At 45.2% G+C, this 27,149-nt stretch overlaps 1 protein-coding gene across 1 annotated transcript in view; it reads left to right on the top strand.

Annotated features, from left to right (window-relative positions):
* Nucleotides 1-27,149, top strand: part of LOC124555793 (U-scoloptoxin(01)-Er1a-like) — a 98,614-nt gene that overhangs the window by 62,440 nt on the left and 9,025 nt on the right. Inside the window, exon 2 of the mRNA XM_047129854.1 lies at nucleotides 4,937-5,121. Coding sequence (XP_046985810.1) covers nucleotides 4,937-5,121 — 185 coding nt within the window. The remainder of the gene's footprint in view (nucleotides 1-4,936; nucleotides 5,122-27,149) is intronic.

The following is a 27,149-nucleotide window of genomic DNA, read 5'->3' as shown; positions in this document are numbered from 1 at the left end:
AGGTTCTTCACTTAATGTTGGTTTTTCAATCTTTGTAAGTAGGTTTTCGTGGAATAAGTTCCATCTGTCTTGAAGAAACAGTCAATTCAAGGCATTTCCGCGACGCTTCCCCTGAGTCGAACAAATCTGTGACCATTAGTGCTGCCGTTCTTTGTATACGTTCAATATCCTCATTAGTCCTATTTTTTATGGGTCCCAGACACTTGAGCAATATTCTTATGTGGGACGCACAAGTGTTTCAATAGTTGTCGCCTTTGTAGAACGAGTGAATTTCCCAGTACCCTGCCAATGAACCTCCCTTACCATATTGAGCCTATGTCATCATTTCATTTCATGTCCCCACAAGCTGTTATACCCAGTTATCTGTATGAGCTGACGGATTGCAGTTGTCACTTAATGATGTTGTATTCGTGGGCTACTCTACGGCTAACCATTAAAATTGCAATACCATAGAAGCGACCTGCAACAAACGTCAAATTGGCGTGAAGCGTACAACATGCTTGTACTGTATGGGGCAAATAAAAGTGGCGCAAAGAACGGAGTACCAGGGTAGAAAGAAACACAACAGAGGGAAGGAAATACAGTATCAACCTGACTACACAGCAGATGTTGGAAGAGATCACCACTCATCTGTTGGCACATTTTGGTGCTGGTCAGCAATGTGCTGAATGCGGATCGAAGGTGGACTGCTAGAATCGCAGCAGTCTCATCCCAAATGTTCTGCAGCAGTTGTTAGAGACTATGAGGACTGTTGCGGTAAACCTTGGACTTGAGGGCTCCCCACGCAAAGTAATCGAACACTGACAGATCAGGTAACCTGGATGGCCAGCTAGGGCCGCGACAAGACTGACTTCTAACAACTCTGTCAGGCGTCAGAATTATGTGAATGTGCTCCAAGGTTCGGCCGGCTGTATGGGCAACTCAAAAATGGTTCAAATGGCTCTGAGCACTATGGGACTTAACATCTGTGGTCATCGGTCCCCTAGAACTTACAACTACTTAAACCTAACTAACCTAAGGACATCACACACATCCATGCCCGAGGCAGGATTCGAACCTGCGACCGTAGCAGTCGTGCGGTTCCGGACTGAGCGCCTGAACCGCTAGACCACCGCGGCCGGCTGTATGGGCAACTGCTTCGTCCTGTTGGAAGTAATTGTAGTTTCTTCCTCCTCCACTCCACATAACCTGTGATTCTGTGAGTTGATATAACCACTCAGGTGAAACCAGGCTTCATCAGACATAAAGACCAAATCCATGTCCAAGCTATTCATTGTTATCTTAGTGAACAGCCACTCACAAAAGCGGAAGCGCCGAGGAGCATCCGCTGGTTTTATTGCATCAGCAACAGACTCTCGGTAGGGATGCAAGTGCAAGTCCAGTTGGAGTATTCGTCCACACAATCGGCGTGATATGGTGGTCTGTTACAACAGACGTTGAGTTAATTTGGTAGGACTCTGAAGCATTTTCTGGTGAACTGCAGCCACGTTTTCTGGTTTTCGGGCAAGTTTCGGAATGCTTTTTGGCTTGTTCAAAACAGATCCTGTCTGATGCCATTTTTGGACTAAGCGTTGTACGGCACTCTTTGCTGGAACTTTGACACGATTAAACTTCTCAGCAAACAGTTGACCACACCATTCTCACGACATTGTTGTCACGTAACTTTCCACAATTAACACCCGCTACTCCACTGTGAGTACGATCGTCCCCTTTGCACTGCTCCACTCACACTGCCACAGCCCTCACAACGCCCTGAACCGCTGTAGATCACATGGCGGGCGTATACGTAGTGTGCACTTTTCGGTTGGTTATATGCATACATTCACGTCCACTTGTATCCACTCATCCAGACCACTTTTATTTGCCCCACCCTGTATATGTAAGTGATGAACCTTTAAAAGCAACCGCACACAGTAGGCAGGCGTAAAGTCAGTCTGTACATAAGGAAAATTACGCTGCTGGTTTCTCATATAGTAATCGCATTTGAATGTTGGTAGTCTACCAGCACGTTTCGGAAATCGATAGCGGCAGGATTGAGACCTGTCGAGACTGGTTTATAGTTCTGCAGTATTGCTGCTCGCGTTTGAAGGGATCCTACAGATGGCATGCGAATAATGAGAATAATGAATCGATGGGCTCAGGAAGGCCGTACTTAACGCCATGTATAATCTCAGTGGCCTTACACGACTAACACCCGGGAGAACAGATAATTTTTATGCTCGGACGAGTGGAGTAGTACAGCCATGTCAGCACATTTTGTCAGGCATTGGGCTTGTTTGCAGCGAGACAAGTATCCACACAGACAGTGCAGTGACGTCTGGTGCATCAGACGACCATGCGGCAGCAAAGCGAGGCTCGCTGACCGGTGCACCCCGCCATTCCCCCCCCCCCCCCCCAAAAAAAAAAAGCGTGTGGTACCACGCTCTGGTGCAACTCTTTCAAATGGATGCCACCTGGGCGATTTGCATGTCTTTAAAACCAATAGTACCCGGTTTTCCTCGTACGGTCACCCATCCAAGTACTAGTCAGGCCCAGCATTACTTACCTTCGATGATCGGGCACGAACCATTGTTACCAAAGACAACACATGGCACCAGGCCGTATTTTCAGACGAGTTCCGGTTTTCTGCACTACATCACGGTGAATGTATCTATCGATGTATCAAAGGAGAACGAACGTCGTCAGATTGCGATCATCGTCAACATGCAGGCCCTGAGCCTTGGCCTGATGCTGTGGGTGTCACTGTGTACGGTCATAGCATGGAATGATACACTACTGGCCATTAAAGTAGCTACACTAAGAAGAAATGCAGATGATAAACGGGTATTCATTGGACAAATATATTATACTACAACTGACATGTGATTACATTTTCACGCAATTTGGGTGCACAAATCCTGAGAAATCAGTACCCAGAACAACCACCTCTGGCCGTAATAACGGCCTTGATACGCCTGGGCATTGAGTCAAACACAGCTTGGATGACGTGTACAGATACAGCTGCCCATGCAGCTCCAATACGATACCACAGTTCATCAAGAGTAGTGACTGGCATATTGTGAGGAGCTAGTTGCTCTGCCACCATTGACCAGACGTTTTCAATTGGTGAGAGATCTGGAGAATGTGCTGGCCAGGGCAGCAGTCAAACATTTTCTGTATCCAGAGAGGCCCGTACAGGACCTGCAACATGCGGTCGTGCATTATCCTACTGAAATGTAGGGTTTTGCAGGTATCGAATGAAGGATATGGTTCAAATGGCTCTGAGCACTATGGGACTCAACTGCTGTGGTCATAAGTCCCCTAGAACTTAGAACTACTTAAACCTAACTAACCTAAGGACAGCACACAACACCCAGCCATCACGAGGTAGAGAAAATCCCTGACCCCGCCGGGAATCGAACCGGGGAACCCGGGCGTGGGAAGCGAGAACGCTACCGCACGACCACGAGATGCGGGCGAATGAAGGATAGAGCCACGGGTCGTAACACATCTGAAATGTAACGTCCACTGTTCAAAGTGCCGTCAATGCGAACAAGAGGTGACCGAGACCTGTAACCAATGGTACCCCATACCATCACGCCGGGTGATACGCCAGTATGGCGATGACGAATACACGCTTCCAATGTGCGTTCACCGCGATGTCACCAAACACGGATGCGACCATCATGATGCTGTAAACAGAACCTGGATTCATCAGAAAAAATGACGTTTTGCCATTCGTGCACCCAGGGTTGGGTTGGGTTGGGTTGTTTGGGGAAGGAGACCAGACAGCGAAGTCATCGGTCTTATCGGATTAGGGAAGGATGGGAAAGGAAGTCGGCCGTGCCCTTTCAAAGGAACCATCCCGGCATTTGCCTGGACCGATTTAAGGAAATCATGGAAAACCTAAATCAGGATGGCCGGACGCGGGATTGAACCGTCGTCCTCCCGAATGCGAGTCCAGTGTCTAACCACTGCGCCACCTCGCTCGGTCATGCACCCAGGTTCGTCGTCGAGTACACCATCGCATGCGCTCCTGTCTGTGATTTATCGTCAAGGGTAACCACAGTCATGGTCTCCGAGCTGATAGTCCATGCTGCTGCACACGTCGTCGAACTGTTCGTGTAGATGGTTGTTGTCTGGCAAACGTCCCCATCTGTTGACTCAGGGATCGAGACGTGGCTGCACGATCCGTTACAACCATGCGGATAAGATGCCTGTCATCTCGACTGTTGTAATGATACGAGGCCGTTGGGATCCAGCACGGCGTTCCGTATTACCCTCCGGAACCCACCGATTCCATATTCTGCTATCAGTCATTGAATCTCGACCAACGCGAGCAGCAATGTCGCGATACGATAAACCGCAATCGCGATAGGCTACAATCCGACGTTTATCAAAGTCGGAAACGTGATGGTACGCGTTTCTCCTCCTTACACGAGGCATCACAACAACGTTTCACCAGGCAACGCCGGTCAACTGCTGTTTGTGTATGAGAAATCGGTTGGAAACTTTCCTCATGTCAGCACGTTGTAGGTGTCGCCACCGGCACCAACCTTGTGTGAATGTTCTGAAAAGCTAATCATTTGCATATCACAGCATATTTTTCCTGTCGGTTAAATTTCGCGTCTATAGCACGTCATCTTCGTGGTGGAGCAATTTTAATGGCCAGTAGTGTAGTTATATCTGTCGTCCAAGCTCATGCCCTGCCATTTCACTGTTGCTACCAGAGCTGGTAGCTGTGTGCTCTACATTTCTCACACTGTATACCCCTAAACCACTTACAAATTCAATCAAGTATTCTTATTGCTATATTGCATACGCACAGCAAGTAAAATTTCGTGATTTACTATCGTTGCTGGCGTTTTTCTTTTGACGTTCCCAAGTTTACATTACTACAGTTAGCAATGCACATGACCTACCACGCTAGTGGCTGAGTGCTAACGTCTGTGTGCAGCGCCGGCGGTGCTGGGCGGCGTGTCGATCCTGTTCCCGCTGCCGGCCCCGCGCGACCCCTACCACGAGCTGCACCTGCCGCGCGACCCGCCACTCTACCCGCAGCTGCACTCGCCGCCGCACACCGCCTTCTCCTGCGCCGGCCGCTCCTGGGGGCTCTATGCAGACGTCGATGCTGCCTGCCAGGTAAACGAGACGCTGATCCACTTTGCCTAGTTTTGTATCCAAAGAAATCCTGCCACCTCAGTCTTATGAGGGGCGTTCAGTAACTAATGCAACACATTTATTTTTTTCTGAAAGCAGGTTGGTTTTATTCACGATTCCAATATACTGTAGTATTCCGCACTCTTTTGGCTGCAAACACCTATTTATCAACATAACCTCCGTTTCAGCCTCGTAAGACGCAAGCAATTCTGCACCGATGCTCTTACGTTGCTTTCAGTACCCCAACTGGTGGACGAATGTGTCAGCACTACCAACAGAGACATCCAGTTGAGCAATGAGGTGTTTGATTGTCATCCGTCGATCGTCTCCAATGAGAGTGTCCGCACGTCCTGACACTGCAGGAGTCACAGATGTGTGCGACCGACCTGCATGCGGGAGATCGGACAAGTTAGCGCGACCTTGTTGCGATGGTCACGGACGCGTCGCCCAAAGACTTATCGTGCTTTTGTTCACTGCCAAGTCTCCGTAGACATTCTGCAAGCGCTTGTGAATATATATGATACTCTTGTTTCCGATTAAAAAATAAATAAAATCTCAGAGACAGCAGCTCTCTGCTTGGAACGCACCTAAGTTACGGACGCCAATTTGAGGGCTACGTGTAGCGCTGCCATCTATCGTAACTTCATGAAGCAACAGAGACTGAAGTGGGTATATTCCTCGATCTCAGATACAGATTCAGTATTTTTTCAACCGAAATTGGCAGAGGGAAAAAAATTGTAGCATTAGTTATTCAACGCTCTTCGTATGTTGCCTGACAATCTCGGATCACTCTTATCCTTGTATTTGACACACGAAAGTTTTAAATTATTGGACAAAGTTGAATGCTTATTTCGTTGCCAGGTGTATCATAATTAATAGCAAAAATTAACACAGGATAAATAACACGGTAATAGAAAACAAAACGTTCCAACAAACGTGGCCCCGCAAACGAGCTATTTGGGAGGTAATTTTGAATGTATGGTTATGATCCGATACTGATTTGAGTATGAAATATTGTCCTAGTTAGTATAAGTGTGTTTGAAATGTGAACTTTTAGATCAATTGTGTTCAAATTTCAGCCGCGGGCTACGTTAACAAGAAATGAAATACTCCTTTAGCCCGTTACGCGTTACAGTTTACTGTGCTATTGTATGTCGTCCTCGTATTTAGATGCAATACCCCAGTCGTCTCTACAGTGAATTGTGAAACCTTCCAAGCAAAAAAATGGGTTCAAATGGCTCTGAGTACTATGGGACTTAACATCTGAGGTCATCAGTCCCCTAGAACTTAGATCTACTTAAACCTAACCAACCTAAGGACATCACACACATCCATGCCCGAGGCAGGATTCGAACCTGCGACCGTAGCGGTCACGCGGTTCCAGACTGAAGCGCCTAGAACTGCAAGGCCACACCGGCCGGCCCTTCCAAGCACCCTTGGATCATCTCGTATAGATTAACAAGTTCGCTGCTCCACTTCAACCTCATCAACGGTAGTACTGTACTGTTCTCTTCTGATAGGACTCCACGTAGAAAAAACAGAGGACAGAGGCTACCTGATCCTGGAGGCCAAAGTGTAGACCATGCTCCAGCTGTCCAGCCTGGACCATATTGGGCTAAACTTCAGCAGCGTTCTCGAAACAACCTTAGCGACATGTGAGCGGACCCACAACATATCGATCTAGTCCCCATACAATTCGACTCAAATTTTACCCATGGCCCATGTTTAGGAATGTCGTACATGAATGTGACTTACTGACACCTATCACTGCTGATGTAAGACGACTCTAACCGTAATATCATGTTGTTGCCATCACCTATACGAGACAAAACTTGGAACACTCCCATTAATGTTGCCCCCAAAAGGAAACCGAATATCGCCGATCCCAGCGAATGCACATCATTACCACCCACTCCTCATAAATTATACCATGGTGGGTCTAATTTTCTCTTTCCCATCAAATACGGTCTTACCACAGACATGTTCGCACCTGTTTCCAATAAAAAGTTGTGTTTCCTTCCATCCATTACGCAATTTAAGCAAAATTCCTCCTCTGCACTCGATTCAGTTATGCTAGAATTTACTGGGAGCGTCACTCTGGCCCAAGAGACCTCAGTATGGTCTAATGCCAGGTTATTCCCATTCCGTGTCGTCCTGTCATGTCCCCTCATGTCCCCTATACTGCCTACAGTCCCATTCTCGATATCCTGCCCTTCCACATTTTCAAGGGCGCCTTGGGACAAGGGTGGGGGTGAGGGGAGGAGGCACCCTCTTAGCTCTCAGAGAAAGGAAAAAAATATTTTATTTTTCAACAAAATGTTTTAAAACACGGTATGACGCAGGTTTTTAAGTGTTGGAACAGCACTTTACGTACGGGTACATTCCAATCACAAAGTCACCATTAGTCTTTCAATCGAAAATACTCTGTACCCCATATCTAGTCCTCCCACCTTAAAAACTATCGTCTGGGCACCTTTGCACATTTTCTACTCATTGACTAATGGGAAGCCCGTAGTATGTAGCGACGATGGTAACATCTGACGTCAGCGGAAGGAAACACTTCTATCGCGGACACGAGTCACTGTGTCTATTTCTACTATGGCTGTTGCCGTTTCTAATGCACCCGCAGTCTTCCGAAAATTCAGCTCCTACCTTCATCGATACATCGGAAGGTAACACCCATAGTATGTGTCCAACGCTCTTTGTTCTGCTTCCTGCAGAAGTATCTTACTCGTGTGATCACTTACAGTCGACTCATATCTATTGACACTGATTTTCCTTATTCTATCCGCGAAACTTTCTGTAGATTCGCCCACTCTTTGTTATGCAGTAGTTAATTGCTCCCGATAAAATCTACAACTATTTTGTCTCCTATAACGCTGCAACGAGCCTTTCCTCAGCACTTCAAATGTCTGAGCAATTCTTAATTCCTCATAATACAGCACAACCGTTCGCGCGTCTCCAACTCAACATAACGTGCCCACATCCAACAATTGCCCCTCTGACAAACAAGCCAGCTTTGCAACTGTCAACGGGTTGTTCACAAACGCCACTTATCCTAGAAAACACGGAACACCTCTGTAGTGGTAATCCCTTGTTTCCCATTACTCATTATGAAGCCTGTGTCTACATCAATAGGAAGAAATGAAGGAAGAGCGACTAGAGTTTAACATCCCGTCGACAGCCTGGCATAATGACAGGATGGAGAAGGAAATCAGTTGTGCCTTTTTCAAAGGAACGTTTTCGGTATTTATCTGGGGCAAATAAGGGAAATCATGGAAAACACAAATATGGATGGCCGGGCAAGGTTTTAACAGTCATCCTTCCAATGCGAGTACAGTGTGCTACATCACCACCTCATACAGCTACATCAATAGCAAAAAATACCACAATAAAGGACTTAATATTAACAACACTTAGAAACTCCACAAACCATTCTTAATCCTTACGCCTGAATGACAACCTTGCAAACTCTCTACATTCTCTGGAAGAAAGCTCAGGCCTTTTTATATATAACACAGGTCTCCACTGTAGTTTAAGTGTTTGGAGCACTACGCCCCTGAAAATTACACTGCACACAACTAAATGGGTGCAAGCTAGCATTTGTTTCTTTAGTTTTCCCCCTAAACTCCCTGAAATCGTCGCCTGAGTCCACTTTCACGAATTGAACCTTCAGCCCAACTCGCCAAGCTAAGCGACCAGACAGTGTCAACCACTGTAATGAATACAGCCAAAACACTGTTGTCACTCACCACGCTGCGTTGACGATGCTGACCCGTGAAGTCGCTCGATGACACTGGCAGCACTTCTGGCTCCAGCGAAACAGAATCATGGAGCGAAATCCCCACGCGTGGAAGGTTATCCTAACCCAGAAAATTGATTGTGAGTAGGTCCGTGCTTTTAAGATCTAAGCTGTGAGTTTAATGTGCTCAATTTTACTAGATGACGCTAATTTTTAATGGCCCAAGCTGTAGATCTCTAAAGTGGACACTTATGCAAACAATAATTAAGTGAAACGAGTGTAACAGAAATAGTATATCATTTAAATACGATGATTTATTCACCAAAACCATCAATCGTATGCACAAACTATGAGAAAATGTGCGCTGATTTAAAACACAAAAGCTAGAAATCTAATTAATGGCTTTAATTGAGTAGCAGTGTTACTCGATTGAACGAGAAAGTAAGCCTTCCTGACTGTAATATCGATAAAAAGGTGAACTGCAAGGCTTGTGAATTCTACATGACAGTGACTCTAGACCAGGTGACTAATTGCAAAACGGACATACCAAGGTGAATTTGAGACAGAAATGCAAGTGAGGTCCACGAATGCCCTAGCTATCGGTGCTGCTATTTTTGCTCACCATAATGATGCACGAACGCCGCGATAAACACTGCCGTCGTGCGCATGGCTCTTGTTTGAAGACGAGGGTGTCGGCCGCTGTGACCGAGTGGTTCTAGGTGTTTCAGTCCGGAACCGCGCTGCTGCTACGGTCGCAGGTTCGAATCCTGCTTCGGGCGTGGATGTGTGTGATGTCCTTAGGTTAGTTAGGTTTAAGTAGTTCTAAGTCTAGGGGACTGATGACCTCAGATGTTAAGTCCCATAGTGCTCAGAGCCATTTTTTGAAGACGAGGGTGTGTTGTTACTGGTCCAGCTGCATTGCCGGCTCGTTTGCTATGTGGCGCTGATCTCTCTCTCCCACGTACGCAGCTGACATGCACAAGATGCGCACAGGTACACATCCGTGATAACTCAATATCCGCACTTGTAACGTCTGTGTATGAAAATCTCTGTGCGAACTCTACCACATCTTCTAAAAAGTCCGAACACTACTGCGTTCTCCGAAGAAGTCCGTCTACATGAAGAATACTTGCACGTCTTCTGAAAAAATCTTAAGCAGTGCGCTCCTCCACGTCTTCAGAAGTAATCCCCTAGACTTTTTCATGGATTCTAACGCCCAGCTTTCTTTTCCCGCGAAACTGTGCCTGCTCGCCAGTGGTGTAAGATGCAGAAAATAGTGGTCCAATAGCGAGGCATTTTCTATGTTTTGAATCCTGCATGCGTCGCATTTGTTGCCAATCACACCACAAAACTCCCTCCTATAACTAAAAAATTTCTGCTTCAGCGGTGTCTCCGTGATGTCACTGAGTAAAGTACCAATGGCACATTTTCGTGAGCAGCAACTAGCCTTGCATTAAAAGCCCCCTGAAATTCAGAGAGCAATGCACGAAGCTAGGCCATCATTTCTGTAGGCTGTGTTTTCTTCCAAAAAGCGTCGTATGGCTATCTGCAAAGACCACTTGAAAAACACGAAAAAGCTGCGCTCTCCTGCTGCTCCCTAGCCTTATTTCAGCCACTGGGCATGCCGGGGCAAAAGATACACAATAACCCCTACCCCATGCTGTTCTCTGACATCCTCACTTCCATGAAGGCAGCATCTCAGCTACCAGCCTGCTCTCTCACCAAAGATTCGTTTTTATCTCCACATTCCGTATCCGGTCGTATCACATCCTACGCACTGTGCTTTCTCATGCACACGAAAACCTTCCAACAACGAGTGAGTTCAGCACAACATTAAATGAAAAAGGAAATGAAATTGGCATACAGATTAGCCTGCCGCAGTTCAGTAAATGCAGAACTATTATTTTTAGGATGATACCCAAGTCGATGAGTGCATACTACCAATTCCTTAGCTGTTGTGGAATCAGAAGTGGTTCATTAAAAACATCATTTTTTATATAGGTCAGGGTGGATGACCTCTACGGTGGGTGACTGCAGCTGGACTGCTAGTGGTGAGATAGGCGTATAGCTCGCAGCCCTACACAAGATTGCAGTGGTATGCAGGTGGTTACCACATGATTGAGCATCATTTCGTCATGAAAACAGAAGTTTTAAGTATTCCTTTTCATTCCACGGAATAGTGACAGATGGGCAGTTTCTTCTCAATTCATAGATTCCACCATCGTGTTTCTATGATGTCTTGTTATTCGTCACCAGACACGAAACAGGATAGGGAGAAACAATGAATTCACTCTCCCCAAGCATTCTTGATGCTGCAAGCTAGAGCTGGTGATGTTATACTTGATCCAGTCGTCCATGGCAGCAATACTTCTGAGACCTCTATAGACGCTGGTGAAACTGGACTGCTAGCAGTCAGGCAGGCCTGTAGCTCTCCACGCGAGGCGTGGTTGTGGTGGTGTGGCACGTGGATCAGGTGGTCGACCAGTGTTCCGCTATGAAAAGAGTAATGTTAAGTATTATTAGTATTATCTTTATTCCATAGCAAACTACAACAATCGTGATAGTGCAGGGCGGCGATCAGCTCCTTCCAAGGCACCGGCGTTCTTAGGTTATCAAGCAGGCTCTTGTCATGTCAGAGTGCGGCGCCGCCCTGAGCAACGGACAGCGGCTTGGGAAAGCAGCGTGGTCAGCAGTCCGCCATGTCGCTGACAGGACCAAACGCAAGGCAGCGGAAGTCAGCCGGTGTAGTTAGCTTCACCGTCTGGCACGCATGCACAACTCGGTTCAGGACACGCTGTGCGTGCAAAATCAAACTTTGGATCCCAGTGCGGATGGCAGTGGCTCACAGTGGTGATGTGTGCCGGCACAAGAGAAAACAACCAGGAAGTGTTTGACGACACTGGCGGTTACTGACAGAAACAACGTTATATGTCATACGCGGTGACAACGGATACAACGTTTGCTCATACAGGCAGTGACGGACAGGAACGGTTTGATGGTTTACGCTGAACCATGGACCTCGAATTTGCGGCCAACAGCAGTTGGAGGCTAGCCAGCATGTGGCGCACAGGTCGGAAGGCACAAAGTCAGCAACATTTAGACTTAATGCTGATAGAAAGGCTGCAGCAAATGGAGGCAATGGTCGGTGGTGGCAGCTTGCTGACCCATCTTGAACCATAGACTAGCGTAAGACCTCCACTCATAGCTGGGCCCTGGTCGTGACTCCCTGATGCTTGACTAAAGCTAGCGGTATACAAGGTTTAACAAAATGATGTTTTAAAAATTGTAGATATAATTCGAAACGTTTGTATAAGGAACCTATAGCCATAAATGTGAAATAAAAGTTTCTGCATAACTATGCACTTACTATGCACTTAGTAAGCTAAATGAAAAACCAGACTACTGTGGTTTGGAAAAATTTTACTGGCGAAACAGTACAGTACAATCAGATACTGTAAATCATTGGCTTCACTACTTTAGAGTAAATGTTCAATGTGCTGATCAACTTCCTTACCTAGTGTGCAATGACGAACTACGTTTTGTCTGATTCTCTGTCAGATTCCACACTCCCCTCTGATGGTATCAGATGGTGTAAAGATGCTCAATAAGCTCACTAACTTTTCCTATTAATGTTGAGTACACAAGGCACTTAATACCCCAGAGGATATATTCTAGAGATGGCGTGACACGGGCGGGGGGTTCGTTGTAGGGGAGCACGAAGGCCAAGGAATTGCACGTCCGCTTCTAGTTACTCTCTGTCTGAAGTTGTGTGTTGGGTATGCTCTGGCCTGACGACCAAATTGCCACGTAATTGCAAAGGGAACGTCCTCCAGGAATTCAGGGAAGGCATACTCCAGAAAGTGCAAATAATGTGAACCATTCAAACGATCTGGTAAGACGTGTGGCTCAAGAAGGTGATCCTCAAGAACTACAGCTCAATTGTTTACTGATAATCACACCGGGTAACTTCTCATAAGGATAGTGCGTGGATTATCAACAGTCCATTGCTGGATATTGTGGGAATTAAAAATACCCTTCCTTGACTCATCGCTAAACAGCACGAGGTCTGGGAAAGTGGGGCAGCGGCACACTATCGAAGGAACAACTGTGAGAATTGCTGCCAAGGTTCAAACTCAGGCTGATCCATAGTTTAGACTGGGTGATCAAGGGAATGGATGTAGAAGCGCATCATGAAAAACCCAACAGACACTCATGTAATCTACGTGCATTGCGTGGGCAATTAAACGTGTGCTTCCGCGTGAAGTGGTAGCTAAATGTTCCATCACGTCTTCCTCAAATTCAGCGGATCGTGTCCCCCTAGTGCCTTCCTGTTGTGTATCACCTGACACGGCTCCTCTCTTCCTCAGTCGACGATTAACTCTAACGAATAATGGGATGCTAGGAAGTCGTATGTTTGGGTACCTTCCTGTGTACAACCGAAAAGCTGCACTGGCATTCCCGAGAGATTCGCCATAACAAAAATGCAGATTAGCAAGCTCTCCAAATGTGTAAATTACCTACCCTCCATGAAGTCGGAAATTAACTACAGTACGGACCATAACCACATAAGCAGACAACTGTACACTGTCTCACATTGACTAACTGTATGTTTGCAACACAGCGCCAGTGGGTGAAGTGAGTGGACTGGAGGACGAAAAGTACAACGGACACAACTTCCGGTACACTGGCTTTAGACAGACCACTGTAGTTATGTGATTACAATCTTCCATTCGCAGCAATAACATAACGTCCGTGGATGGAAGGGTACTTAACAAAGTGATAGGTCAAATATCTCCTACTGCTGTAAAAACTTAATTTCGCAATTCTCGCTATAGGTTCCTTATATCAAAACGTTCTGAATGTCACCTCTACAATATCCCAAATTTTGAAAGCGTCACTCTGTTACACTGTGTGTACGAAAGCCTGGTCCGCTACCGTTTCTGAAACAACAGGATCAAGGCATAACGCATGACTGTTGACAGCATTGGTCCATCTTACCCGTCGTGTCAGCACCTTCACAGCCCTGGCCGTGTTCTAACAGTAAGGCAACTTCTCCTCGCAGAGGTCCAAGGTGGCGTCTTCTCCGATACACCGAACTCAATACGTCTTCTAGTGCAAGATCACCTAGATATTGAGGTGTTTTTCATCACCTGGCTTATGGCTCTTTTTTTTTTTTTTTTTTTTTTTTTTTTTTTTTTTTTTGCTGAGATGGACACAAGAGTCTGCTGCTTCGCCAGATGGGAACATGGACCACCAGTTTATTTAATGAGACGCTAGTAGGCTGACTTGAAGGTGGTGACTCGGTGGCGTCCTTTGACCCCCAGCCAACAGAGACTACCTCAGCAAAGTAACCATCCACGTGCTTGGATCACATCAGGCGAAAGCGAAGGATGGCTGACTTCCTCGCAGCGGTCAGGCTGACATCAGGGTTACAGAATCAGCAGGCTCAGGTATAAAACGGCCATACTGTCCCGGCAGTTGACTAGTCGCAAGGTGCACTGGTGTACTGGACCCAAACCCAGGACCTCTTGAAGATGCCCAGAAACCAGCTGAGGTCATCCCACAAGGTGGCCCCTCTTATTGGTCCCAGCTCATGCCCCGTAGCATCAGATGTAGCAGCGACTCATAGGCCAGCAGCTGGCAGATGATGCAGCTAGATGTAGACAAAGCCGAATGGCCTAAATAGGACCACTGAATGGCACAGAGTAGGCCTTGCTGAAGGCAGCACTTGAAAACAAGATACTGCTAGGCTCAAGCGACAAGTTCTTATAGTCTGGTTTTGTTATGACATGGGATAATCCATTTCACCTCTGCAGTGGACTGTACTCATGCACTCAACGATCTATCGATATTATTCCAATCCTGGCAGCTGGATTCCCTAGACAGCTAGCTTGCCCACCATGCCATAGATTTTGAAGTTGGTGTGGAGGGTTGCTGGTGTACCACAACGAGTCATGTCAAGCTTTTGAATCATGGAGCGTCATCTACACACAGGATCCTAATAAGTCATTCAGGCAGATATAAACCATCAATCGTTGATGGAGTATCGGACATGTAACTTATTTCTAGATAATGTAATGGTCCAATCTGAGTTTTAATATATGTCTGACATTACCCACCATAGAATGGATTCAGCATGTTTACTTTGTACAATGTGAATGATCCATTCGATACGGCGTACCGATATTTGTCAGAGCTGTACTAAAGAGAAAAACTGGCCTTCGTTCCACCACTTCAATACTTCAGCATATTCAACAGGGAAAGTAATTATTAATTCATCGAACAGTCCAAGAGTGTACTTCAAGTTTATAGTGTCCATTAGGCACAATATTTCGGCTATCAGATATGTCTTCATCATCAGGTGTGCTGAATAACTGACCTCTAGGGGGCGCACGGCCGACTTACACACTTTCCTCTCCCAGGCCGCTCCGTATATGGTCCGAGCCTGAGGGCCTGCATTGGCGGTCGAAGAGGCGCTGCATCTGTCGCCGGTGACCCCATCATGGTGCCCTGGCTATGGTAGTATGGTATCTACTGCAACATTAGCATCGTCTGCAAAAAGTAACAATTCCGTTTTTTGAAACTTAAGTGGAAGGTCATTCACATATATGAAGAAAACGAGCGGACCCCTAATTGAACGCTGTGGGACTCACTTTCTGATTTTGGTTTTTCTCGGCCAATAAAAGGAAATTCTAACCTTCCAACATTGTTTTAATTATCCAGCACAACGTTTTGCATTCTGTTTTTAAGTACAATTCAAATCAGTTGTGTGTAAAACCAGTGCTTCCATGATACTTGAATTTCTCTAAGAGTGTAACATGACCTATACAAAACTTCCTGGCGGATAAAAACTGTGTGCCGGACCGAGACTCGAACTCGGCACCTTTGCCTTTCACGCGCAAGTGCTCTACCGACTGAGCTACCCAAGCACGACTCACGCCCCGTCCTCACAGCCTTAATTCCGCCAGTACCTCGTCTCCTGCCTTCCACTCCGCTGTAGAGTGAAAATTTCATTCTATGACCTGTACAATTAAATGCCTCATAAAGACCACAAAAATTTCCAACGGCGATATTTTATTATTTAAGGCTTGTAATATTTTATAAATGGATGTATAAACAGCATCTTCAGTGTTGTGGAAATACGACTAATCGAGATGACAGATCAGATGCTCTCTGTGCCCCTACCACTACAGTAGAACCTGTAGAATAGACGAAGTTATGGAGAAAGAGGCAGACCCATTTTCTTTATACTGTACACCGGCATCCTACTGGAAAACATCAGGCACATACTGGAAAAGCACTGAATAAAACCTGTCTTTTGCGCTCCTAATAAAACACGGGCATTACAGGGGACCATAAAAGATGACCTCTCTTTATGGAATGGCGGGCTATAGCAAATTCCGTGCCTACGTGGCAAAACATACACTGCCTGACAAAAATAATGAAGCACCCAAAAAGGAAAGGGGAAACGAAATTAAACTTTTCCGGTCTAGGGAATATGTAATGTCATTTCAGTGGTTACAAAATCGAGTCAAATTTACAATGACCTTGAGAGTGTGAGTCTGCTTATCAGTATGACATTGCACTCCACTTGGCGTGAATGTCTACACTGATTCGGTTGCGAATGGTGACATAAAGCCGTTGTTTTCTCTCCTGAGACAAGTGGGCATCAACTGTTGTAAATGGTTCTTGATATTGTGAGCAATGGCACTGGGATCGAGATGGCCTCCAAGCTGGTACCACACATGTTCTATCGACGACTGATCTAGGGATACTGGTGGCCACAGGAGCACCTCAGAATCACGCAGACAGTTCATAGGGATAGATGCCATGAGTGGACGAGCATTGTCTTGTTCAAAAATGGCACCACTATACTGTCCCATCAGAGGTAGCACATCAGGACACAGGATGTCCCTGATGTGCTGTCATGCAGTCAGAATTCCCTCAATTACTACCAGTTATGACCGAAAATCGTACCCAATCTGCACAATAATGTCAGTAGTAACACCGTTGTACCTCTCCAAAGCATTAGAAAAATGAGTTGTCGGGCTATATCGGTAAGTTTTCAGTCTGTATTGTTGCCCGATTTCCTCCTCACCCCTATGACATCATGTGCTCTTGCCAGATTTCTCCCGTCCATCTCTCTGATATAGGAAAATCGCTCTGTACGTAAAATGGTGGAAAATAGAAAAAAATGAGGACAGAAATTCGAAATGTGCCTATTACCCTATGTATAAAATGGCAGGATATTCATAATTTGTCGTAGTTTTCAAACAATATAGCGTTTTCCCCACTCCTATGATGTCACCTCTACGAGTCCAGTGTAAGATGGCCGAAATTCAAAAAAGCCAGTATAGGCATTGTCCTGTTGGTGTGAAATTCATAAAAACACTACATGGCGAACGAAGATAATGAAGTTGTGGATTCGGGTGCAGGTGGCATGGGTTTCAGATTTCCTGCGTTTTCCTCAGCGCAGTAATATCACAATCCAAAATGGCAGACCAGAGGATATGAGGGCAGGCTGCATGGTCGCCGGGTCGCTTGTGTTAATTTGAAAATGACGAGAAATTCAAATATCATGTGTTTCCCTATGACGTTCCAGTTCACTTGACTTAGTTTAAAAACAGCGCGGCAGGTGTGTTTCAAAAATTCCCCTACCATCTGACGTCACATTTAAACACTTTACCCCATACCAGTTACCCTACGTTCGAAAGTCAGAGTTGACTTGCTCTAAATTTAAGTCCACCTTTGCTATGCTCATACTTAATGTTTAAACAACTGTCACCATTGCTGAGATAGCATGTGAACAACTGTGGCTTTACTGTAACAAACACTGCACCGAAGAGTGCTTCCAGGCTGCCCCGTCTTTCAGAGAGTTTCCGCACCACTGGCTCCTGCCAGCCGGACATGGTCACCGCAAAACACTGTGCTGATGACACACGCGTCCGCACTTCGGGTGCTTTCTGGTGCCAGTCCTATACGCAAGTTGCCTCTTAACACAGAGCATCCATGCGTCACAATTCATGCTGCTCGACTGTCTGACAAGAAGTGCAGAACACAATGTCCTACAACCTAGCACGCTTGTAGAATTTCTCAAGTCCCCACATACAGTCATTTCACATTAAATATTCTACTATTGTGAGGACCTCCTCAACAAGCGTCATGATAATTTTCTGTGGCATAAGGCTTAAATCGTGCTGCAAAGTGTTGAGGAGCATTCACATTGATGTTGTAGTTATCAAATTCCTCTGATCTGAACGCATCATGGACGTTATTGAACGTGAGCTCTGCACCTGTAATTTACGGGAGTTATATGTAAACGACAACGCCACATACCTTCGGAAGAACCCGCTGTGGAACTGCTCCAGAACAGCGTGCATGATATACCGACAATCCTAAGCTGTTATGTGGAGTGTTGTATAGGCCGTAGCAGCAGACCCTCGTTTATCACAGTCCTCTGTAACCTTGGCCAGCAAAAGACATCCAAAGCAAGCGGGTTATTGAGGGAACCATACTTGAATTTATCAGAAATGATTTAGTAATCCTATGGAAACATGCAGTGCCTATGGTTGGCAGTTAACTCACTGCACAACTTACGCGACATTTCCAAATGGGTGTACTGGGTTGCCGATTATCTTCAATTGCAAGCCTGTAACACTTATCAATTGAAAGGCCTACTCTACCATGTCTAGGGCTATTTGCAGCTCATGAGGGTACAAGACTTCCACACTACTTGGATCTTAGAAAAATCAAGTGACCAAAATCATGAACAGCACGTTGCATTCACTGTCATAAACAAGACAATATCAAGATCTACTCTCAAAGGTCTCTCCATAAAGTACCTATGTTCATCTTCCTTACCGTGACATTGAAATCCATAACTCACAGGTGAACCTGATTTTCAGCTTCAGAACGCAGTACCATAAAAACTCCGCTATAAGTGTTAGAGCTCCTATTTGCAACGTAAAACATTTAAAAATTTGTGTAAGGAATAGCTAAAAAATCACTTAAAAATACACTACTATCCATAATACCAGGTCATTTTTTGTTTATTAGGAGGATGACTGGAGTTTAAAATATCGTTTACATCGATATCATTAGAGACAAAAGGGTGGCTCACGCTGACAAGGGTATACATCTGTAGTGACCTTCTTCAAGGAACCACAATGATATAACCGATAAATTCGTCTAATCTGAACAGATCTGGGACGCTGTAGGATGTCTGCAATTTCCAACATTCGTCAAGATGATTTACAAATCTTGTGTAAACATCTAATCCTCCTAAAAACACATCTTGCCAGCAGTACAATGCGCACAAAGGGATCTACATCTACGTCTACATGATTACTCTGCAATTCCCGACAGGTTCATCAAATCACCTTCAAGTAGTTTCTCTATCATTCCGCTCTCGAAGAGCGCTTGAGAAAAACGAACACTTAAATCTTTCTATCCGAGCTCTAACTTCTCTTATTTCATTATGATGATCACTCCTACGCCCCAACAAAATATTTTTACACTCTGAGGAGAAAGTTGGTGACTGAAATTTCGTGAGAAGATTCTGCCTCTACGGAAACGTTTTTGTTTTAATGATTGCCGCCTCAATTCACGATACTACCATTTGGGTGTTTCCGACCACGCCATAAGCTTTTTCCAGCGATACGTAAGATTCAGCTGCTCAAGATCCCATTCTATTGACATGTATGACAAGCGCTCTCGCATCTATAATGATGGCGTATGCTGTCACTTAGCTGTAAATGAGTGACACTCAACCGCTCTTTTTGAGGGAATCACACCTGTATTCGTCACATTCACTGAAGCGCCAAAGAAACAGGTATAGACTTGCGTATTGAAATATAGATATATAAACAGGCAGAATGCGGCGCTGCAGTCGGAAACGCCTATATGACACAAGTGTCTGACGCAGTTGTTAGATCGGTTAATGCTGCTACAATGTCAGGTTGTCAAGATTTAAGTGAGTTTGAAAGTGGTGTCATACTCAGCGCACGAGCACTGGGACAGAGCATCTCCGGGGTAGCGATGAAGTGGAGATTTCCCCGCACGACCATTTCACGAGCTTACTGTGAATATCAGGAATCCGGTAAAACATAAGATCTCCGACATCGCTGCGGCCGGGAAAATATCCTACGAGAATGGGATCAACGACGACTGAAGAGAATCATTCGACGTGACGGAAGTGGAACCCTTCCACTAATTGCTGCAGATTTCAGTGCTGGGCCATCAACAAGTGTTGGCCGCCCATATCATCGATATGGGCTTTCGGAACGGAAGCCTCACTCGTGTACTCTTAATGACTGCACGACACAAAGGTTTACGCCTTGTCAACACCGACATTGGACTGTTGATGACTGGAAACATCTTGCCTGGTCGGACGAGTCTCGTTTCAAATTGTTTCAAGTAGATGGACGTGCATGGGCAAGGAGACAACCTCATGAATCCATGGACCCTGCATGTCAGCAGGGGACTGTTCAAGCTGGTGGAGGCTCTGTAATGGTGTGGGGCGTGTGCCGTTGTAATGATATGGGACCTCTGATACGTCTACATACGACTCTGACAGGTGACACGTACGTAAGCATCCTGTCTGATCACCTGCATCCACTCATGTCCATTGTGCATTCCGACGGACTTGGGCAATTCTAGCAGGACAGTGCGACACCCCACACGTCCATAATTGCTACAGAGTGACTCCAGGAACACTTCTCTGAGTTTAAACATTTCCGCTGCCCACCAAGCTTCCTAGACATGATCATTTTGAGCATATCTGGGATGCCTTGCAACATGCTGTTAAGAATGGATCTTCACCGCCCCGTACCCTTACGGATTTGTGGGCAGCCCTGCTGCAGTCATGGTGACATTTCCCTCAAGCACTACTTCAGACATTAATCGAGTCCATGCCACGTCATGTTGCGGCTCTTCTGCCCACTCGCGGGGGCCCTACGCGATATTAGGCAGGTGTACCAGTTTCTTTTGCTCTTCAGTGTATTATTTATAAAAGAGCAGATGGCTTCTTCATCAACCGTTTTAGCCCGTATGGAACGAGTCTTCGCCTTTGGACATCGTTTGCGAGATATAAAAACAATTGAATAAGTACATTCATTTCTCTTATGTGTGTATTCAGGGCCATTCTCAATGGCATGCCTGAATAAAATCTTCTCGGTTTACAAGCCACGTCATTTCAAATAAAACACTGGAGCTTTGGATGGCTATCTCCGCCACTGTGCGGTCCTGGTACGGTCTTCTTCTTGTATGGGCACGTTGCAGCATGTGGCACCGATCAGAGAGGGCCAAAGGTACGCATGTGTGGAAAGCGAGCTGCGCGTGTATGTGAGGGTGCTAGTATAAGAAACGCTGGAACTTTTGCTCCCATAGCTTACATCTGGAATCATCAAGTTGTCCCTTCATATTCTAATGAGTACGTACTTCTTGTACCACGACCGATGTTATGAGATGACGGATGGCACAGCGAAGGGATCACAACTGTCTCTGTCAGTCGCGAATTCGTTCGTGTAGCACTTTGAGGAACTGGCTCTAAACTCTGTGACGTTTCTGCCGTCTTTCTTCCTACGATATGTTGGTAACACCTTCCTGATACGGCCTCATGGTGAAAGTGTACTGCAGATGATCATCAATTACACTGACAGTGTCAGCCCAAAATTAAATTTACTATCGAGAACGAGCCTGAATACCGTAATTCCCAAATACTCCAAAAATAAACGAAAAATATACCTGTTCAAAAAGACAGATAAAAATTGACTTGACGCATTCTTGAGAGACAATCTCCACGCCTTCCAAATTAATAATATGAGTGTAGACCTGGTGTGGCTTGAATTCAGAGAAACAGTGTCAACAGCAATTGAAAGATTTATTACAAATGAATTAATCAACAACGGAGCTGATCCCCCTTGGTACACAACAAAAGTCACAATACTGTCGCAGAAACAACTAAAAAAGCACATTAAATTTAAACGAACGCAAAGTCCCCTAGATTGGCGATCCTTTACAGAAGCTCGTAATTTATCCCGGACTTCAATGCGAGATGCTTATAATAGTTTCCACAATAAAACATTGTCTCGAAATCTGGCAGAAAATCCACAGCGATTCTGGTCGTATGTAAAGCATGCTAGCGGCAAGACACAATCAATGACTTCTCTGTGGGATAGCAATGGAGATACTATCGATGACAGTGCTGCTAAAGCATAGTTACTAAATACAGCCTTCTGATATTCCTTCACCAAAGAATACGAAGTATATATTCCAGAATTCGAACAGCTGCCGAAGATAGAAGTAGATATCCTCGGAGTTGTGAAGCAGCTTAAATCACTTAACAAAAGCAAGTCTTCCGGTCCAGGCTATATACCAGTAAGGTTCCTTTCAGAGTATGCTGATACAATAGCTCCGTACTTAACAATCACATACAACCGATCGCTAGACGAAAGATCCGTACCGAAAGACTGGAAAGTTGCACAGATCACACCAATATTCAAGAACGGTAGTAGGAGTAATCCACTGAATTACAGGTTCATATCATTAATGTCGATATGCAGCACGATTTTGGAACATACATTGTGTTCGAACATTATGAATTACCTCGAAGACAACGGTCTATTGACACACAGTCAACACGGATTCAGAAAACATCGTTGTTGTGAAACACAACTAGTCCTTTACTCACATGGAGTGTTGAGTGCTATTAGCAAGGGATTTCAAATTAATTCCGTATTTCTAGATTCCCAGAAGGCTTTTGACACCTACAAGTGATTTTAATGAAATAGCGTGCTTATGGAATATCTTCTCAGTTATGCGACAGTTCGTAATAACTGACGGAAAGTCATCGAGTAAAACAGAAGTGATTTCTGGCGTTCTCCAAGGTTGTGGTAGAGACCCTCTGCTGTTCCTGATCTATATCAACGATTTAGGAGAAAATTTGAGCAGCCGCCTTTGGTTGTTTGCAAATGATGCTGTCTTTTTTTCTAGTAATGTCATCAGAACATCAAACCAAATGCAAAACGATTCAGATATCTTTATGGTGCGAAAATTAGCAATTGACCCCAAATAATGAAAAGTGTGAGATCATCCACATGAGAACTGAAACGAATCCGTTAAACTTCGGCTAAAATATCTAGGAATTACAATTACGAACAACTTAAATTGGAAAGAAAACATAGAGAATGTTGTTCGGAAAGCGAAACAAAGACTGCGATTTATTAGCAGAATTGCTAAAGAGAATTCCCAAACTACGCTTGTCCGCCCTCTTTTGGAGTACCGCTGCGCGATGTGGCATCTTAACCAGATAGAATTAACTGAGTAGATCGAGAAAATTCAAAGAGGAACGGCCTGTTTTTTATTGTCGTGAAACAGGGAAGAGAGTGTCACGGAAATGATACAGGATTTGCAGTGGGCATCATTAAAACAAATGCGCGTTTCTCTTCTCACGAATGTGAAAATATTTTGCTGACACCGACGTGCATAGGCAAACGATCGTCATAAAAAATAAGGGAAATCCGAGTTCGCACAGCACGATATAGGTACTAGCTTTTTCTGCTCGCTGTTCGAAAGTAGAATGATAGAGAATTATAGTGAAAGTGGTTCGAAACACCCTCTTCCAGCATTTAAGTGTGATTTGCAGAGTGCCCATGTTGATGTAGATGTAGATGAGATAGTGAACGACGGTAAGCTACCGTTCTTGGATGTTTTTGTTGAGCAGAAGACAGGACGTCAGCTTGGTCATTCAGTGCACAGGAAACCAATGTACACTAATCGATACTAGAATGCAAATAGTTTCCACCAAACAGCACACAAGAAAACGGTCCTGAACACGTTAGTACACACAGCAAAGATTGCTTCCGACGACCACCACCTATAGTCTGAATTGCAGCATTGAAGATGCTCGTTTACACAGAATTGTTCAGCAAGGGACACACAGCAAATGCTCTCAGGTCTAACCAATGAAGGACGCTTAGTGGATTGTGGGGCAACGAGCAGCAAGTTAGAATGAGTGCTGCAGGGACATGGAATGAGACCAGTGTTCTGTCCCCGCCCTCCTTAACGCCCCCCCCCCCCCCCCCCAACCTGGAGTTATGAGACACTGAGACATGGTGCACCCAGATAAAGATGACATGGCTATTCATATGCCCAGTGTGTATGGTGTTCCTTGCAAATATAGCAGCACCTATATAGGCCAAACAATTCACACACTTGCCGAGTGTTGTACTGAGCACAAGCGACATATTAAGCTTGTCAAGCCGGCCATAGCTGATCGCTGCCTGGCAAAGGGACATAACATACAATTAGAAAAGACAAAAGTCTGGACTCATGCATAAACATATTATTGAGTTTCTTTTACAAAGGAGTTGGCCAAGATTAAAATAAACAGCAACAGTATCATAAGACGTTCATGCTTCCTGGTCACTGCACCACGCTAAACACAGCCTTTGTCTTCTGCAGATAATAGCAGTGATATATGAAAGCACCAGGATTTTAGCACAAACGACGTAATACTGGGACAGCATCGTTATAGTTTGAAATACACATCAGAGAAAATCTCATCAACCGGAATTCTGGTTATGTTCTCAAAAGAGCGCCTACATCCACACTACAGGAACTGGTGCTCTCCGCCGGGTGTCACCGGTCACATATGCCTACGCAATCGCATCTTCGGTTGCCAACATGCGCCCTCGACCGCAGATCGCGTACTAAGAGATTTACGAGAGTATGATATATAACTTGGCTGGACAAGCCCCAGCATGGGATTTTTGGTAGACAGCCCAGTCTACTACCCGTCACCCTCTCACACTTGGAACCCGCGAACAGTGAATGAACTGCGTCAGATAGCTTTACATAATTCATAACTGAGATTTCTGAAGCAGCGGTCCTGGGGATAAAAACTCACACTTGGAACCAGCGAGCAGTGAATGAACTGCGTCAGATAGCTTTACATAATTCATAACTGAGATTTCTGAAGCAGCGGTCCTGGGGATAAAAACAAATAACGAAACTCAACAACGTAGGGATAACCAACAGAAGTATACAGGGTGGTCCACTGATAGTGACCGGGCCAAATATCTCACGAAATAAGCATCAAACGAAAAAACTACAAAGCACGAAACTCGTCTAGCTTGAAACAGGAAACCAGATGGCGCTATGGTTGGCCCGCTAGATGGCGCTGCCATAGGTCAAACGGATATCAACTGCGTTTTTTTTTAAATAGGAACCCCCATTTTTTATTACATATTCGTATAGTACGTAAAGAAATATGAATGTTTTCGTTGGACCACTTTTTTCGCTTTGTGATAGATGGTGCTTAATAGTCACAAACTTATAAGTACATGGTATCAGGTAACACTCCGCCAGTGCGGACGGTATTTGCTTAGTGATACATTACCCATGTTAAAATGGAGCGTTTACCAATTGCGGAAAATGTCGATATCGTGTTGATCTATGGCTATTGTGATCAAAATTTCCAACGGGCGCGTGCTATGTATGCTGCTCGGTATCCTGGACGACATCATCCAAATGTCCGGACCGTTCGCCGGATAGTTTCGTTATTTAAGGAAACAGGAAGTGTTCAGCCACATGTGAAACGTCAACCACGACCTGCAACAAATGATGATGCCCAAGTAGGTGTTTTAGAAGCTGTCGCGGCTAATCCGCACATCAGCAGCAGAAAAATTGCACGAGAATCGGGAATCTCAAAAATGTCGGTGCTGAGAATGCTACATCAACATCGATTGCACCCGTACCATATTTCTATGCACCAGGAATTGCATGGCGACGACTTTGAACGTCGTGTACAGTTCTACCACTGGGCACAAGAGAAATTACGGGACGATGACAGATTTTTTGCACGCGTTCTATTTAGCGACGAAGCGTCATTCACCAACAGCGGTAACTTAAACCGGCATAATATGCACTATTGAGCAACGGAAAATCCACGATGGCTGCGACAAGTGGAACATCAGCGACCATGGCGGGTTAATGTATGGTGCGGCCTTATGGGAGGAAGGATAATTGGTCCCCATTTTATCGATGGCAATCTAAATGGTGCAATGTATGCTAATTTCCTACGTAATGTTTCACCGATGTTACTACAAGATGTTTCACTGCATGACAGAATGGCGATCTACTCCCAACATGATAGATGTCCGGCACATAGCGCACGTGTGGTTGAAGCGGTATTGAATAGCATATTTCATGACAGGTGGATTGGTAGTCGAAGCACCATACCATGGCCTGCACGTTCACCGGATCTGACGTCCCCGGATTTCTTTCTGTGGGGAAAGTTGAAGGATATTTGTTCTCGTGATCCACCGACAGAGCCTGGTAACATGCGTCAGCGCATTGTCAATGCATGTGCGAACACTACGGAAGGCGAAGCACTCGCTGTTGAGAGGAATGTCGTTACACGTATTGCCAAATGCATTGAGGTTGACGGACATCATTTTGAGCATTTATTGCATCAATGTGGTATTTACAGGTAATCACGCTGTAACAGCATGCGTTCTCAAAAATGGTTCAAATGGCTCTGAGCACTATGGGACTTAACTTCTAAGGTCATCAGTCCCCTAGAACTTAGAACTACTTAAACCTAACTAACCCAAAGACATCACACACATCCATGCCCGAGGCAGGATTCGAACCTGCCACCGTACCGGTCGCGCGGTTCCAGGCTGTAGCGCCTAGATCCGCTCGACCACGCATGCGTTCTCAGAAATGATAAGTTCACAAAGGTTCATGTATTACATTGGAACAACCGAAATAACATGTTCAAACGTACCTACTTTCTGTATTGTAATTTAAAAAACCTACCTGTTACCAACTGTTCGTCTAAAATTGTGAGCCATATGTTTGTGACTATTACAGCGCGATCAATCACAAAGCAAAAAAAGTGGTCCAACTAAAACATTCATATTTGTTTACCTACTACACGAATATGTAATAAAAATAGGGGTTCCTACTTTTTAAAAAAACTCAGTTGATATCCGTTTGACCTACGGCAGCGCCATCTAGCGGGCCAACCATAGCGCCATCTGGTTTCCCCCTTCAAGCTAGGCAAGTTTCGTTCTTTGTAGTTTTTTTCGTTTGTCGCTTATTTCGTGAGATATTTGGCCCGGTCACGATCAGTGGACCACCGTGCATATGGATCAAAACTCAGTTGAACTGATAGCTGTTGTGGGTTGGCAGGAGAGCCAACACCGGTTTTGAGAGGAAGCCGAAAGGCTCGCGTTTTAGCTCACGCAGGCTAGCGTAAGGT

The sequence above is a fragment of the Schistocerca americana genome, chromosome X (assembly GCF_021461395.2).
Source record: "Schistocerca americana isolate TAMUIC-IGC-003095 chromosome X, iqSchAmer2.1, whole genome shotgun sequence".
Classification (NCBI taxonomy): domain Eukaryota; kingdom Metazoa; phylum Arthropoda; class Insecta; order Orthoptera; family Acrididae; genus Schistocerca; species Schistocerca americana.
This window is presented reverse-complemented; position numbering and strand designations above follow the sequence as displayed.